Consider the following 16,041-nt stretch of genomic DNA (forward strand, 5'->3'; position numbering starts at 1 on the left):
TAATGATATAATAAACGTCGCTTAAAACTGTTTACGCTACAAAACTTTGTAGATATTTTTAACCACCGTGTAGCGATATTTTCATCGATATTGCAGCGCTGATTTCAATCCCCAGGGCAATATACAACTTTACTCGTTGGCCATGTTTACCCGGTCTGGTTGCAGTTTGCGATATTATATAGAATTATCCAAATAAAAATATCGTAAAACTACTGGGTTAAAAGTGTAGACCAGCGTTCACCAGATGGTTCCGCGACTGTTATTGGTTTTTGTATGACTTTATTTTGATAAAGAAATCGAAGAAAAATACACTAGCTAAAAGAAACAGTCGTTATTATTTTAAAAATAAAAGTCAACGATTACAACTTTTTTTCTTTCTTCTTCTTTCACCCTGTCGCGGCCCAGCATTGGGGCATAGGGCAAGCACAAGTTCGTTCCATTTCCCTCGATCCGTCGCCAACTCTTGCGCCTCCCGCCATGCCAGACCAACAGCGCGTAGATCGTTTTTGTAGCACCGCTGCAGGATGAGGGAGACCACGACGATGGATCCCTTGAGGCTGTGCCACAAGGGTACACGCATATCCCAGCCACGTAAAGCGTCTCTTCGTGATTACGTCAATCACCGAAGTCTGCTGTGTTCGCTCATGAACTCGGGTGTTTGTAACGCGGTCGTACCAATGTACCCCTAAGATTCGACGGATTCTCAATGTTCGTAGGTCTCGGCTTTTGAAGCTTAGTAAGATGCCATGTCTCACAGCCATACAGGAGCGCAGATAGCACACACACGTTGATCAAACGACATTTGGTCCTCACAGAATACAACCTTGACCTCCACGGAGGTCAAGGCAACGATTACAACTACAATAAATAAAAAAATATATGTAAATATATGTATGGGAAACGTCACTTGGCTCTGATTTTACGTAAAAAAATCACGATGTAAAATCAACGACAGGACTGGCACATTTTCTGGATTATATATTTCCATTAACAAACATTTAACTGATTATCTAAAATACATAATAAACAAATACATAATTAACATAACATAATAAATAAATAAAAAATACATAAATAGTGTTTGCATACATACTGCAAAAACACCTGCTGATTAGCTACGGACTAATATTGAAATTGTCGCCAGGTTTAAATACCCGAGGCTGGAATGCGATTTGCTTGAGCAATATTAAACTTAATGCAGAATGTCTGGAATTCATGACTGTACTCGATGAGAATCGAATGCAAATTAATTGGCGCTTGCATTATGACGGTAGCGAGTCATGGCACTAATTGACAAGGATTCAGCGCAGCCGTATACCGATTTTCGAGGACAGATGTACTGTGGTATAATTTTAGGAGTAACGAGAAGCTAAGAGACCGGACCATGCAGTCTCTCATTATTACTGAATACACCACAATGAAAAAACCACGTTGGACCTGAACTAAGGAGAATTTCGATGAAGAATGACATTTAATTATATTTGTGGGTCGTTCATATTTTTCAGCGGTCCGTGTATTTTGTTTCAAATTTGTAATGGATATAAAATTTCCATAGCTATTGAAAACGTTAAAAGTAGATTTATGGGATGGTAACGCTAATAATATTTAAATTAATTATCGTTTCGCGACTTTATTGTTTAGGACTACACCACTGGCCATTATGGTTTCATTTAAATCTCCGTTATAAGGTAAAATATAATAAAAGGAAGAATATATAAATATCCAATCACTTTGGGTAAACCAACCGATGAACAAACACGCATAAATCTTTCGCGCATAATGATTTCGCGAACACCGCCGCCGCCCGGCCTCTGCGGCATTTCCGAACAAAGTCGATTTCCGGCGCGAAAACTTCGTTAATAATAAGCTCGGAAGCGCATCTGGCGACACAAGAGGAGAAAAAAATTACGCCGAATGTCGCCATGAGCTTTCCCTAAGTAGCTTTGAGCTTTCGTCGCTATTATGTCGGCACTCGTGTGTGGCGTTGAGCCTAATGATAGCCGGTTGCCGTACAAATATATATTTTTCTGCCAAATTGCTGCAATATTAAAACGGTACATTACGAGACATTTGTGTTTGAAGCAATAAATTGTAGGAAAGTTATGGTTCTGTGTAATTTGTATGAAAATACATTATAGTAAATTGGCGGACACTGTCGGCCGATTCACAAAAAGAAAAAAACGTATAAAATAAATGAATTTATCGGATATCAGCTCCCTGAATACGCGGCAATTTATACGAATTTATAAAATACGTGGCGTGTATAGTTTCATACATTTGAGCTTTGTATTTGAAACAAATACCTTTAAACATATTACTCAATAACCAAAATTATTATGGCTAAGCTGCAGTAGTCGCCAACCCTCGTAGAAGTAGTAGAAGCTCTCAGTCTCTGGCTACCGGAAACTTTTAATTTCTTAATAATCTTCAGCGTCTTAATATAATTAATCAACTGAGAGCTGTTATAGGATGGTTTTATTTATTTATAACATAAAAACACTTTGGGCCCATGTTGGTCGCCAGTTATAGTATGTTTTAGTCATAAAATAGAAACATTTCCGGTTTAGTACTTATTCAGACATCACAGAGATTTAATCAATAATAGCAGAGAATACTTCAAACAGTACACGAAAACAGATTTACAAGATAAGATGACTCGCTCGACCAAATAATCAGATGAACTTGCCAAAGGATTAGTTTAGTTCAGGTAGGTATTACATTTGACAACTAGATACCACACTTATTACTAGAAACGAATCTCGATAGTGTAAGGTGCTAAGTCTCAAAATAGAGGACCTGTATGATCAAAAGGGTCCAAACTGACTGGACTAGTATATCAATAACACTGACACTTAAAAGTTAGATCGAATTCGATATTCTTTTGCGTCAATACCCCCAGATATATTACACTTTTCTATTTGAAAAATGATCGATATCTCGAAATGGAATTCAAAAATATTCAGTTCTCTCAATTCTGGTTGAAAAAGAATCCATCTATTTCACGATAATTTTCAACCACACATATCTATGAGTAATCTTTCTTCTCGTTTGTGGCCATTATCAAGATTATTTTGTATTTTTATAATATGTAATGGTTTTTGCATAATCTTATTCACATTATGGAAGTACATAATTTTTATATGGTTCGTCGATTCACAAAACCTGCTCTGGCGACTTTTTTACTTAAAAAATCAGAAAAAAGGTTTTTTATTTCATATATACCACGTCAATCAATATATATGATTTTATTTTTTCATCATAATAACTGACTAAACAATGATGGCAAGTACTTCAAATTTGGCAAATTTTTCAGAGTGGAATTTCCGACTCATAAATTGAAGCGATTTTGATGTTTTATAGGTACCTAATATAATTATTATGTACCCATCTATTATATTTTTAATTTATAGATATATTGCATTATAATTCAACTTTGATTGATATACATCAAAAAAAATATTCACCTGGTTGTAACGTCATGATTGAAGGAAAATCGCCCGATTGTTTTTTTACAGTCTCTTTAGGGCCCAAATCTCTTATTCCAGCCATCAACCACCGAAATAGAATCATTGATGTTCACAGAATTTCGTGTAGGATACAGAATTGTATAATATATCGACATTCTACCACGTTTTTCTTAGCTCGTATTCTTGTTTGTCCGGTGGTTGTTTATCCAGTACAAATCTTGCAATCGATTTTTAACTAACTTCCCGACTAGCTAAACATTTGAAACTTTTAGAATATATCAGAACACGATGCCGATGCATTCTTTTAATACTTTTAGCCATCTTCAAATAGAATTGAATTCATTTTCAGTTAATTATGTTTTGTATGAAAAGTTATTGCGGAAGAAATCCGTAATCCAATCCACTATTATTGGTTGCTAAGGGGGTGGTAGCAACTAAATTATTAATATATACGTGCGTTACTATGAAAATCAAAATGACATTTCAGTATTCTATATTTTTGTTTGTTGCAAAATAGCAAAAAAATGATTTGTTTACAATTGCCTTATTTGTCCTAAATTATTAATACATAGAATTGTCAAGTTTATACGATTCAACAGAAAATTTAAAAACGTGGTATATAAAAAGTTATTTTTATCTTGTAATTATTTGTTATTAAATACTAATGTAATAATAAATAATAATGTAATTATATTTTTTTTTCAAAAATAACAACAACTGACCTATATAACTTATTAGAGTATTCTTTCCTTAGCTTGTACATTTCATTCAAGTACGGCGTATACGTGATTTATTTTATCCCACGATATATTTGTTCCCACGCCAGCACTGAGTATGGCGATCAAGTTTAAAATTGTATCAAGAATCATTCGGCACGTTTGTCGAGTGGGTGGAATTTATGACTTCAGAGCTTTCGGAATCTGGACTTTTCTTTCACGTGTACAGCCTTAAGCTTATACGACATTGTGAAATATTTTGAATTTAGCAAGATATACCGAATTATAATAATTCAAATGGCACCAAACGGGGATATAATTAAGGCTATACTTTAGTTGAGGCATGGTCTAAAAAGATCTTGGCGATGCGCGGATTGTGCAAATGACGCGTGCTGAACGAAATATAATTTGTCATAAAAATTCAACATGCGTTTAAGGGCGGACGTGCTCAGCGTGGGTCAAAATGGAGCTTTTATTCTATTTTCAAAGCATGATCCTGGACATTCCTTAAACGTTGTAGATAATCTAATTATATAATTTTGAAGCCTTATTATCCTTTATAATTATTTTAAACATTTGATGACTGCATAAAGTATTTTTATTACATAAAATAGTTTTCTTTTAAACCTCTCGCTCTAATGTTTAAGAATATAGTCATATGCATGTGCAGTGGTGTTAAGATTTTTTACATTTATTAATTTTTAAACGCATTTATAAAACCATTAGTATAATTTATGTTGACATTATTATAGTGAAATATTTACGATAAAAAAATATATTTGATAATCTCTGTGATCCCAAATTTGACAAGAATTAGGCATTTTATTATTCAAAAATTGGGCAAGATTAACACACTTGAAGATAATTCTAAAGATACTAATTATAAGCTATGTCTTTGACCATTCAAGTGTTATAAACATCCTACGAATAATTTTATAATAATTATTGACCTAAGAGTAAGGTAGTGTTTTTTTGAAATACGCCATTTCTTTTGGCATTCCCCAGTGGTTAAGCTACAACATACGGCCGTAGCCATAAATTGACAAACTGTAATTGAAGTATGGAGTAAAATGATGCTAACGCGCGTGTTTGAACATGTACCATTAAAAAAATCGGTTAGGTACATGTTCAAACACGCGCGTTAACATCATTTTACTCCCTACTTCAATTATAGTTAGTCAATTTATGGCTGCGGCCATATGTTGTAGCTTAGCCACTGGGAAATGCCAAAAGAAATGGCGTAGTCCCCTTAATTTGTTATATTACTCATAATAATAGTATATTCATTGAAATGTTTTCTTTTCCAAGTACATCCGTAAAGTTTTTTAGTCATCTTTACACGATTTAAGAATATATTCATCCTACGCCATGACAAAACAAATCGACGTGCACACACATCGCCCGTCGGTCTCCGATTGGCGACGAGTGCCAAATTTCGTCGCACCTACTGTTGAAAATTATTTGCCGTTTCACTGAAGTACGCTCTTAAAGTGAGTGTCATTAACGTTTCATATAGCAGGAGGTAGTTTTCAAATTTGGTTAAATTCACTTTTTAACTAAATTAAAGTTGAAAATGTCCTTCTGAGGCGAACGAAACCGGTCCGTATTTATTTATTAAAAGTGGAAAAGGTACTATAAAAATGTATCGTTTTATTAAATTTAATTAATAATTTGTAATGTTCACCATATGTAAAAAAAATGAATTTGAATTTGAACTGACACTAATCACGCACGAGGCAATGACACGACGAAACCGGTGCAGTTGGTAACCGCTCGCTAACGCCTACCGGCGTGTACCGACCGCCATCCGCTTTCTTCGCCAGTAAAAGATGTTAATCTAGACAGGTTATGTTTAATGGCGCGACTTGGTGGACGTTAACCTACGGCGATTCATCCAATTATTCGACCCTACACCCTCAAATGAGCCCCCGGCCCCCCTAAGGGCAGTGTCATGCTCTTCCGTAGCGTTTCCGAAATTCTAAACGTGAAGTAGGTTAATTTAAGTATCATCATATTACATCAAATTACATCATACAAAATTTTAAGATAAGTTCAAAATTGAAGTTAAAGAACGCTGCAGGCGATTTTTTTTTGCTATTAGAGAAAATTTCTGATGTATTTATCTCACTTAGCTGGTCGATCGCCCACCATGTCCGGGTGAGGACCTGAGGAGGCAAGAGCCCTGTCAACCTCTCCTTGTGGAGGTCATGGCCCCGGACGCAAACAAAAATATGTGTAATAAAAAGTTTTATTTTAGAATTATTAATAACCATGTTCTTGCTTTTTCGTACAAGGTAGCTATTAATAATTTTTAACAATCACAAACACTCAGGCTTTGAGAAAAATACATAAATGTTGTGTCCTCACTGAGTCGAACCCAGAACTCACGGGTGGAAGGCCAGCGCCTTACGCACTGCACCACGAGAGTCACCGTAATAAAAAGCTTACAATTTTTATGCTTACATTTTTTTCAAATATTTGAATGTCATACGCGTTGTCAATGTAATAAAAAAATAAAGATTTTCATTTGTATATTTGTCTCATTTTTATTGTTAAACACAAAAAAACGTATTGTATGCATGCCATTTTCATGAAATATGTATATTTTTTATGTAACCTCGATATTTCAGTTCATATATCTGTACGAAGATGGCAAAACACGGTATGTCCGTTTTTCTAAATTGTTCAGGAGAGCAATAATTTTAAACTTCAAAAGATATTCAAGCAATGGACATATTACATATTGACAGTGTTTATTCCTCCCAACTTATAAGAGCTAGACATACCATATTTTGATATCTTGTAGATATCACTGAGATTCAATTTATCAAAAAAAACGGACATATCATGTTTTGCCATCTTACTACAAATATAATATGAATTGAAAAGCTCCATCTATGTAGTACAACAAGTTTGACAGTTGTGTGGTGTCTTTTGTTTCAGGGGGCGAGCACCGTCACCGAAATTGTGATGATGTGAGGTACCTGAGCCGCGTCCGCTCGTCGACGAGTGGCGAGCGCAAGAGATGGGCGAGCGAACGGCGCGCTCCGTCGCGCTCGAACGCGCCTACGTGCACGAGGTGTACGACCAGCACCATCAGAGGGGGGGCGCGCCCAGGCCGCGAGTCGCGAGGCTGCTCGCAGGACTCGAACCCGGGAGCCTGGTCTGCGACGTGGGTCAGTAAACAATCATTTTTATAATAAACTATTTCTTTTATTCAGCAAATCAGACACAACATTATTTGAGAATGCAGTCGGGTGTCATTTTTTTCTAATGAGATGTTTTCAAATTATGTTTTTAAAACATTTTTTATATATTTGACATTGTTATCATGGTTCGCAATCCAGAGATACCGGAATTCTGCGCAATCCCTTGATCGAGAAACTTCAAGAGAAGCTTTACCATGACTTTGACACCATCCGAAATAATAATATTTTTTGAACTAAAGTACTAAAAAGAAAATGGCTAGTAGCTCAGTGTTGAGTATGAACTTAGTGAATTCCAACCCGCATCTATTGGATTCTCGTCAATGTACTTTACCAATAAGCCATTCGTGCCATATACTTATGCTATCTAATTTAATATTTTTTTCATTAATATTGGCGAATACATATTTTGTGACTTTGAATCAAAGTATTAACAATTAATAGATTATGTAAATACTTCAGTAGTCGCATATGTGTCATTTAATTTCATCGCACGGCACGGATGGTCGTTGGTCAGAATATAATGAATTCGGAGTCCCGCTATGTACCGATATTTTTTCAAAAATATATTTTTAAAGTAGTTAAAGGAGGTCACTTGCTTCACCTAGTAGGTGCAAACTCTGTGTCCAAAAACACATCGAAAAAACAACTGTGATTTTTTTTTCTTGCCAGACTTAGGATTCAAATCTACGACATTATAGGGGTTATTAATTATATTCATTGATAAAATACAATAACTATATTTATGTGATAGTCGTAATGCCTAGTCGCCCTAGTCCATACATATATATATATATCATATACATCAATCCATGAACAAATAAAATTATCAAAATAAATCATTTGTTTTTCAAATTAACACACGTCCACGTCTGCAAATATTGCTATCAAATTAAAAATGTAATTTGGATTGTCTGCATTGTGTAAATTGGCGCGCTTTAATCACAACAACAATGCTACTGCCGATGAAACATAATACAAAAACCCATGGACATTTTAATCAGAAATTTTAAAATGTTTTTATAAATATGTTTGGGAACAATTTATTTTTATACACCTATCAAACAGTTTTTATACTATGTAGATTAGTCTACGGATAGATGTATATTCTTGGTCTGGTCTTGCGATAGCCGCGCGGCTTAAGCGTCGTGGGTCCCAGGTTCAAATCATGGGTCTGGCAATTATACGTATTGTTTTTCAATTGGTGTATGAGTCAGAGTATGTACCTAATAGGTTGAGCAAGTGGCTGATATCCATTTCTCGTAAAAAAAAATCTGTTAATACAAACCTCCAGTCTGTGGAGGCCCATATGATCTTATTAGGATCGGACATGGTCGAAAAAAAATGTATTTATTCTTTTTGTTTATAGGTATTTAGCGTAACAATATCTCTATATATATCTCGTGTCACGATGTTTGTGGTCGAACTCCTCCGAAATGGCTCGACCGATTTTTATGAATTTTGTATGTATATTTGTTAGGTATGAGAATAGGTCAACAAGTATATTTCATACCGCTAGGTAATTAGGGTATCTCTATCCAGAAAAATTTTCTTTTATTTTTTTGACAATTTTTTTTTTGTATTTTTTTTATTATTTGGCATAAAAAAATACCTATAACCTCAAATTTTCACTTTCCTACCCCCATCCTCCCATTTTTAATCGCGATTTTATTATTTTTGTATGAACAAATTTAACCGTCGTTCGTATTTCAAACAGAACGAAATTATTTATGTTGTTGAATGACAGATGACTCTACGTCTGAGAAGAATTCAAGAGAAGCGTCGCGTCATTTTGACATTTCATTCGGCAAATCACAACGCAGTGCGTGCAAAATTTTGTACTATTTATTTTAATTTATCTATTTTTATATGCGTGTATTACAGTGCACAATGCCAGCAAGACGCAAGGGGGGCCATTTGGGCCGTCGAACGAATAAAGCAACAAACATGCAAAATAGTAGAGTAGAAAGAACAAACGAACAAATCCAACAAGATAACAAAAACGTGCGTGTAAGCATGTCGCAATTGCGTGCATCTCAATCACAAAAGGCACAAGCTGAACGAAATCAACAACGACAATTGGAACGCAGCCATGCGCGCCGGTTCGTAGTTAATACACGCAGAGCAAATGACCGACAACGCCAATAAGTATATCGAACATTTACATCCGCTTCGTTCCTTCGTCTCGCATTCGAGTACGAGCCAGATATTGAATATTCCGCTCATCCGAAAGTGCTGATTGATGCTATGGACAAAGAATGTCCCATTGTCATGGGCTCAAATTCAACCATGAGTCAGCCGGGATGTGTTGCGCATCAGGAAAAGTGCAACTACCAGAAATTGAGATACCACCAGAACCATTGAACAGCTTGCTCATTGGCACGGTTCCAGATTCAAACCTGTTCCTGAAGTCCATTCGCACATTCAATTCATGCTTCCAAATGACTTTGTCCGGAGCAACAGAAATAGTTCACAATACTGCGACAAATGGTCAACAATTCCATTCTACGTTCAAAATCAAAGGTCAAGTATACCACAAAGTAGGCTCATTGCTGCTAATGCCAAACGAACCACATACATTTTTACAAATCTACTTCATGGGCGCGGCGGTGAGGACATCAATCATGTGGATGCACGTTGCGGCTACAATAGCCTCAATTCGCCTAATGCCAGGCGCATCGTCGGCGAACTGGACGCCCTGTTGAATGAGCACAATGAATTATTGAAATTCTTCAAAGCACACATGCACGAATTGCAAAGTGACAATCACGCTATTGTCATCAATCCTGATAAAACACCAGCTGGAGAGCAAGTACGTCGATTCAATGCGACTGTTGTTGACGACATTGCTGCAATCATGGTTGGCGACCGCACATCGACGCGAGAAATCGTGATTCGAAGAAGAAACAATAATCTGGAGTTCATCACTGACACACACCGTTCATACGACGCTCTCCAATATCCGCTAATTTTCTGGAAGGGACTAGACGGATATTGCATAAACATTAAACAACGAGATCCTGTCACAGGTAATTCATTCATTATGAACATCATTACTCATTTTGAATTGAGAAAATGAATGGTTGATGTTTTTTTGTTTTTATCGGCGGTCATCGTCTACAGTGCTCTATTCCTCTTTCTGTCATAGATCCCATCCCCACACACTTACGATACATTCGTTACTTTTTATTTAACAACCAAAATATTCACTAGAAATAATTTATATGGCAGAACAACGTTTGCCTGGTCAGCTAGTAATATTATAAAATAAGCACCTTCTACTGTTTCCATCTCTATATGAATGTACGTATTGAATGAAAAGGGGAATTAGCGGGGGCGTCCGAAGATGCGCAATTTTCGGCGCCAAAATAATACGAAATTGTCTATTCTATTGTCTTCCAGTATTACCAACCTTAAAACCCACACAATATATTGGTGTTTTTTATGTCATATTTTTTTACACTCTCAATACAAAATAATCTCTATCACGAGATGAAAAATTTATATGTAGGTAATTATTTCGATACGGTTCGGAAACATGCGAGGATTAATATTGACTTATATTAATATAAAATACATTAAATATTATGTAAGACGGCATACAGATACTTGACCATGTCTAATCAGTATGTTTGATCACCTTCAATAAAAAAATTACCTGTTCCATATCAATATTAGAGGATTTATTTATTAATGAGCTAAAGTACTCGGATTTTATTAATTATGTAATATAGGTATATGAGATAGATAGAATGAGACGAAATGATATCCCCCCTTTACCCTGTGACTATTCAAGAATAATACATATTACTTACTTGGAAACCGTATTACTTAAAAACATTCAATTTACTGTCATTTACAGGTTACAATTTGTAACAACCTGTTCAAGAGTAATATGTATAATTATTCTGGGACAGGGTAACAGTTATCTATTGTGTGATTACTGTATGCTTTGTATTTTACTATGTATGTGGAATTTACTATTTTTTTTTTATTTATTCAGTGTTTCCAATTGAAGTTTAATCATTGCCTTTTTGTTTATTTGACTGGTCAATGAAATGCTTTTTGACGAGTCCGGCAATGAATTGAACACACAAACACCAATACATATAAGAAATATAATGTGTGTTCAGAAATACAACGCAGACGTGCAGGTCTTCGCCGTAGGTCTACGGCGTAGAAGAAACGAGTACATACTAATAAATTCCAAAAACAAATCTTTAAAGGTCGTGGACATATACAAACAGAATCTATGGAACAAAAAAATGCACAGCATTGAAATCCCACAAAATTACAATGCGAAATAGGCCCCCTCGGCGCCCTCCGCCTCGGCAAGCCGCTCCGTCCGGAGAACCTCAATATCTTTTGCCGCGTGGGCGTCTGATGACGTCACCGCGGGGGCGCAGGGTGACGCCGCGCCTCCGCTGCGACCCTTCGACCCGTACTCCGAACCTTTCGCAAAGTGAGCACTGGAAAACCACCCCCCGACCGCCATCGAGGGTTCAGTTATGTTAAAACTTTTTGTTTTCTATGTGTCGGGTATTACATTATTTTGTTTTGCTTGTTGTAACGAGCGTACGTGAGATAATGAGTGAAGCATTAACGAGATGGAAACACTATTGAAAATACTCTCCATACTTGTCAGTGCTAAAATGTCCATGATAGATTTTAAAATGTTTACACCCTCTTCTATTGCCGATTACGACTTGGTCGCCACAAAATCCGATTTTGTCAACAATAAGGTCTTATTACTTAGATTATTCGGTATTTTTATATAAACTCTTGTTATTTACAATATATATTTTTTAATTTTGCCTTTATGTGCTCTTCTCTTCCATTGGCACTTTCAATTTAGAGTAATGTAAATTCAGTCAAAGCACAATTGAATGCATGGCGAGTGGCGACCTAAGTTTTAAGTAACTACTTTTGAGTCATTCCCAGTCATAAAAAAACGGATGCTTCACACCAAATATAAGATCCCGTGATACGCCCTATTAAGACCTGGTATAGTGCGGGCGATTGTGGTTTGATCGAGCCATTAACTTCAATGTATTCTAATATTTGGAAAATTTACAATGCTATTATAAAACATGGAATAAAATACAATTTACTGAAAATTGCCTTAATTGATCAATAACCTCAGAAATATACATATTATAAACATTCTAAAAACAAAAAAAGTGTACAACTTTAATGCCTTTTCATCTTCTCGAAAAATCATTTTTTTTAATTAAATATAAAATCCATTACAACTATGAATATTACCTAGTTAAATATTAAACTTATTAAGGCACATTTTAATGATAAGAAAATAAGATAAAAGTCTTTAATAAAGGCACATTTCACAACAGTTTTTAATAAATTACCAGTTTAGTTTTGAATTTAAAAAATTATATTGTTGTTTTTCTTTTTAATGTTTTTAGATTTTTAATAAATTTGAAAACATATTAAAATATAATTGTCAGTAAATTGTAGGTATTAAATTTTATGCTTTGTATTCTATCGTTAGCTCCCTCAGGTAGTGGGTGTTACACTTCCTTATAATATAAGACATTGTATGTGAGCATGTCTCTGTTTTATTATAAATTCATCCCACACTTTAGGAACAACTGAAGCGCGTAGTTTCTCTCCTATCCACAGCTTGAAACGAAGTCAAAATTGGCTGCGCGAACCAACTGACAGTGGATATTTTTCATTGTGAACTGACAAATCGACAGCCGGCGGGGGGGGGGGCTAGATGGCACGAGTTCCCCCATTCGATGGGGCAAAATTATCCCCAGACGCTCAAATAATACATTATATTATTACTATGCTTTTGAACGAAGTAATTGTGGGATTTATGATGCGATAATAAATTATCACTGCATTGTATTTAAATTCTAATAAGTATAAAAGAGTTTTGCACAACGATTTTAAATAAAACTTTCTATACTCGAGATAGGTACTAGATGTGGATTTTAAACATATTGATGTAATGCAAATAAATTCAAATTTCAATACATACATAAATGGCACCTTATGTCAAACTGGAACTTGCTTCAGTGACTTTGAAAGGGAATCCACATAAACGTGTATATAAAAGAATTCAGTATCTTGGAATCGGTTTTAAGCAACATGGTTACCCATCGGTATCTTTTGGCTTTATATTTTCAATATTTTTGTTAATTTAAACCTAACCGAAAAAAATTTAAACGGTATATGTTCAAACACGCGCGTTAACATCATTATACTCCCTACTTCAATTATAGTTTGTCAATTTATGGCTACGATCGTATGTTGTAGCTTAACCACTGGGGAATGCCAAAAGAAATGGCGTATTTAAAAAAAAACACTACCTTATTCTTAGGTCAATAATTATTATAAAGCAATCATTATTCGTAGGATGTTTATCACACTTGAATGTTCAAATGTGTTAATCTTACCCATTTTTTGAATAATAAAATGCCTAATTCTTGTCAAATTTGGGATCACAGAGATTATCAATATATTTTTTTATCGTAAATATTTCACTATATAAATTTCGATATAAATTATACTGATGGTTTTATAAATGCGTTTAAAAATTAATAAATGTAAGGCTTCAAAATTATATAAATAGATTATCTACAACGTTTAAGGTATGTCCTGGATCATGCTTTAAAAATAGAAAAAAGTTCCATTTTGACCCACGCTGAGCACGTCCGCCCTTAACTTTGAAATAGGTACACAGTTTTACTACATTTTGTAATGTCTTTCGTTTAGCCAGTCTAAACACTTAAAATAATGATTTCTATTTAGTTTTAATTCACCAAAGATCACATATAATATAATATAACTATTACTGCTTATATACTAAATGAATGAAATCGTAAGAAATGTCATAATAATAAGTGCAAACGAATACATGCAATAAAAATATAGCGATCAATAATCTTTTACCGGGTCAGCATGAATCTCGACAACGTAAAATCAACAAGTCATTTAACTATTAATTGCTGTATCTAGCATAGTGGTTCTCACGTGAAATTTAACTGTGGCCGCACAATTAACATTGACAGTTATATGGAAACATCTGGTGGCCGCACTGGTGAAAACTTTTGTTGTGATTAAATAAATCAAAGCTAAATTGTATTTACTAAAAAAATGGTTCAATATATTTATAGACAAGTCCATTTAATAAAAGACATTTGAACATTTTAGTACATATCTATTTATTTTAAAATAATGTAAATGGAAATTCTTCAATGCTCCTTTCATCCAATTCGAGCCACATGGCTGCTTCTAAGTTTACACATCTCAACTGACTTCGATATTTGTTTTTTTATGAAGTGCATTACACTGAGTGATCTTTCACAGTATGCAGTAGTAGGAAAAATCGACAATATTAATAAAGCAATTATTGCCAATTCTTTGAATTGACTTAATTCTTGGTCAATGTATGACTTTGACCAAAATTTTTCAACTGTGGTATTATTAAAATGGTTTTTAAATACTTGGTCATGACTCATTTCCAATAACGCATATCTTACGTTAACCCAGTTAATTAAATTAAATACTGAACATAATATTGGTGGCCGCAGCAAAATCCTCTGGTGACCGCATGCGGCTCTCACTTCTCATTCGACACTCGTCATTCGATGTTCATCTCTCGAGCTCGTCCTACTGTCGAACAAGATCTTCTTGTCAACGTGTTAAAACTGTGCACTTATAAGCCCCTCCCACTATTAACCGCACTAGCGACTTCCGGTTATTGCCATATATCTTCTTGTCGGACAGTAATTATCATCACCACCGGATCACGGCTCGATCTGAGCACCTAGCTTACCGCGATCACTCTACACGATTGATCTTACTCCGACCCTGCTATGCCAAGATTCATTCATATGATGTTAAAAAGGCAGAAACAACTACACTTATTATATCAATTCAATGATAAAATTAATATTTCACGTAGCTTAGAAATTTATATCTTTCTGTTTTATCAGTTACCATCTATGGCTATTTTTTTTTTGATTAGATGTTTTAATTAAAATATAAAAATTAGCAGCTGATCTTGCAAAAATAGAGTGGAATGTGGCAAATTTTATTATGGACAGGTCATAAAAAGACCTCATAATATTCATTATTATTAGTTATTACATCTGTCAGGGCAGTAATGTGTCCAGTTTTATGTTGTCTCAAAGCATCAAATTTTTATTCGTGTCATAATACTTGTAAACATAATAATTTTAATGTAGCCTATCTTTACTGCACTACCCAAATTATACGCGTGTGTGTAATAAACTTTTCACCCAAAGCATTTACAATATTAACTCCAGCGCAAGGGATAGGAAACATTCAAGCTTTTGTTATCATTAATTATTATTGTCATATACTCTGTTTTTGGTGCATCATAATTACAAATTTTATGAGTAGAATAGCATACACGACAAGTCAGGCTGACGGACTGGTCTCATGTTATTTTGAATGTTTTTGTCAAATCGTGGACGATCCGACTTGATAATTTCAATTATCACTCTAGTGACATAATGGTTTAAAGTCGTGAGCTTCCGCACACGTGACGTGTGACGTTAACTTTTATAATGATAGTCGTACATATTTTATTCATTATTTTAACAACAAAACCAAAATAATTTATGTTCCTGATTCAAATGTATTCTCCAATAGTTTGTA

The 16,041-nt window shown here is 34.8% G+C and overlaps 1 protein-coding gene across 1 annotated transcript in view; it reads left to right on the plus strand.

The window, feature by feature from the left end:
• Positions 1–7,126: 7,126 nt before the first annotated feature.
• fid (class I SAM-dependent methyltransferase fire dancer) overlaps positions 7,127–16,041 on the plus strand; it is a 38,080-nt gene continuing 29,165 nt past the window's right edge. The window contains exon 1 of the mRNA XM_085940055.1: positions 7,127–7,359. Within this exon, the coding sequence (XP_085796181.1) occupies positions 7,209–7,359 (151 nt within the window). The 5' untranslated portion in view covers positions 7,127–7,208. The remainder of the gene's footprint in view (positions 7,360–16,041) is intronic.

This window comes from Rhyacophila brunnea, unplaced genomic scaffold (genome assembly GCF_057557595.1).
Source record: "Rhyacophila brunnea isolate RB1 unplaced genomic scaffold, BYU_Rbru_1.0 scaffold_12, whole genome shotgun sequence".
Taxonomy (NCBI): domain Eukaryota; kingdom Metazoa; phylum Arthropoda; class Insecta; order Trichoptera; family Rhyacophilidae; genus Rhyacophila; species Rhyacophila brunnea.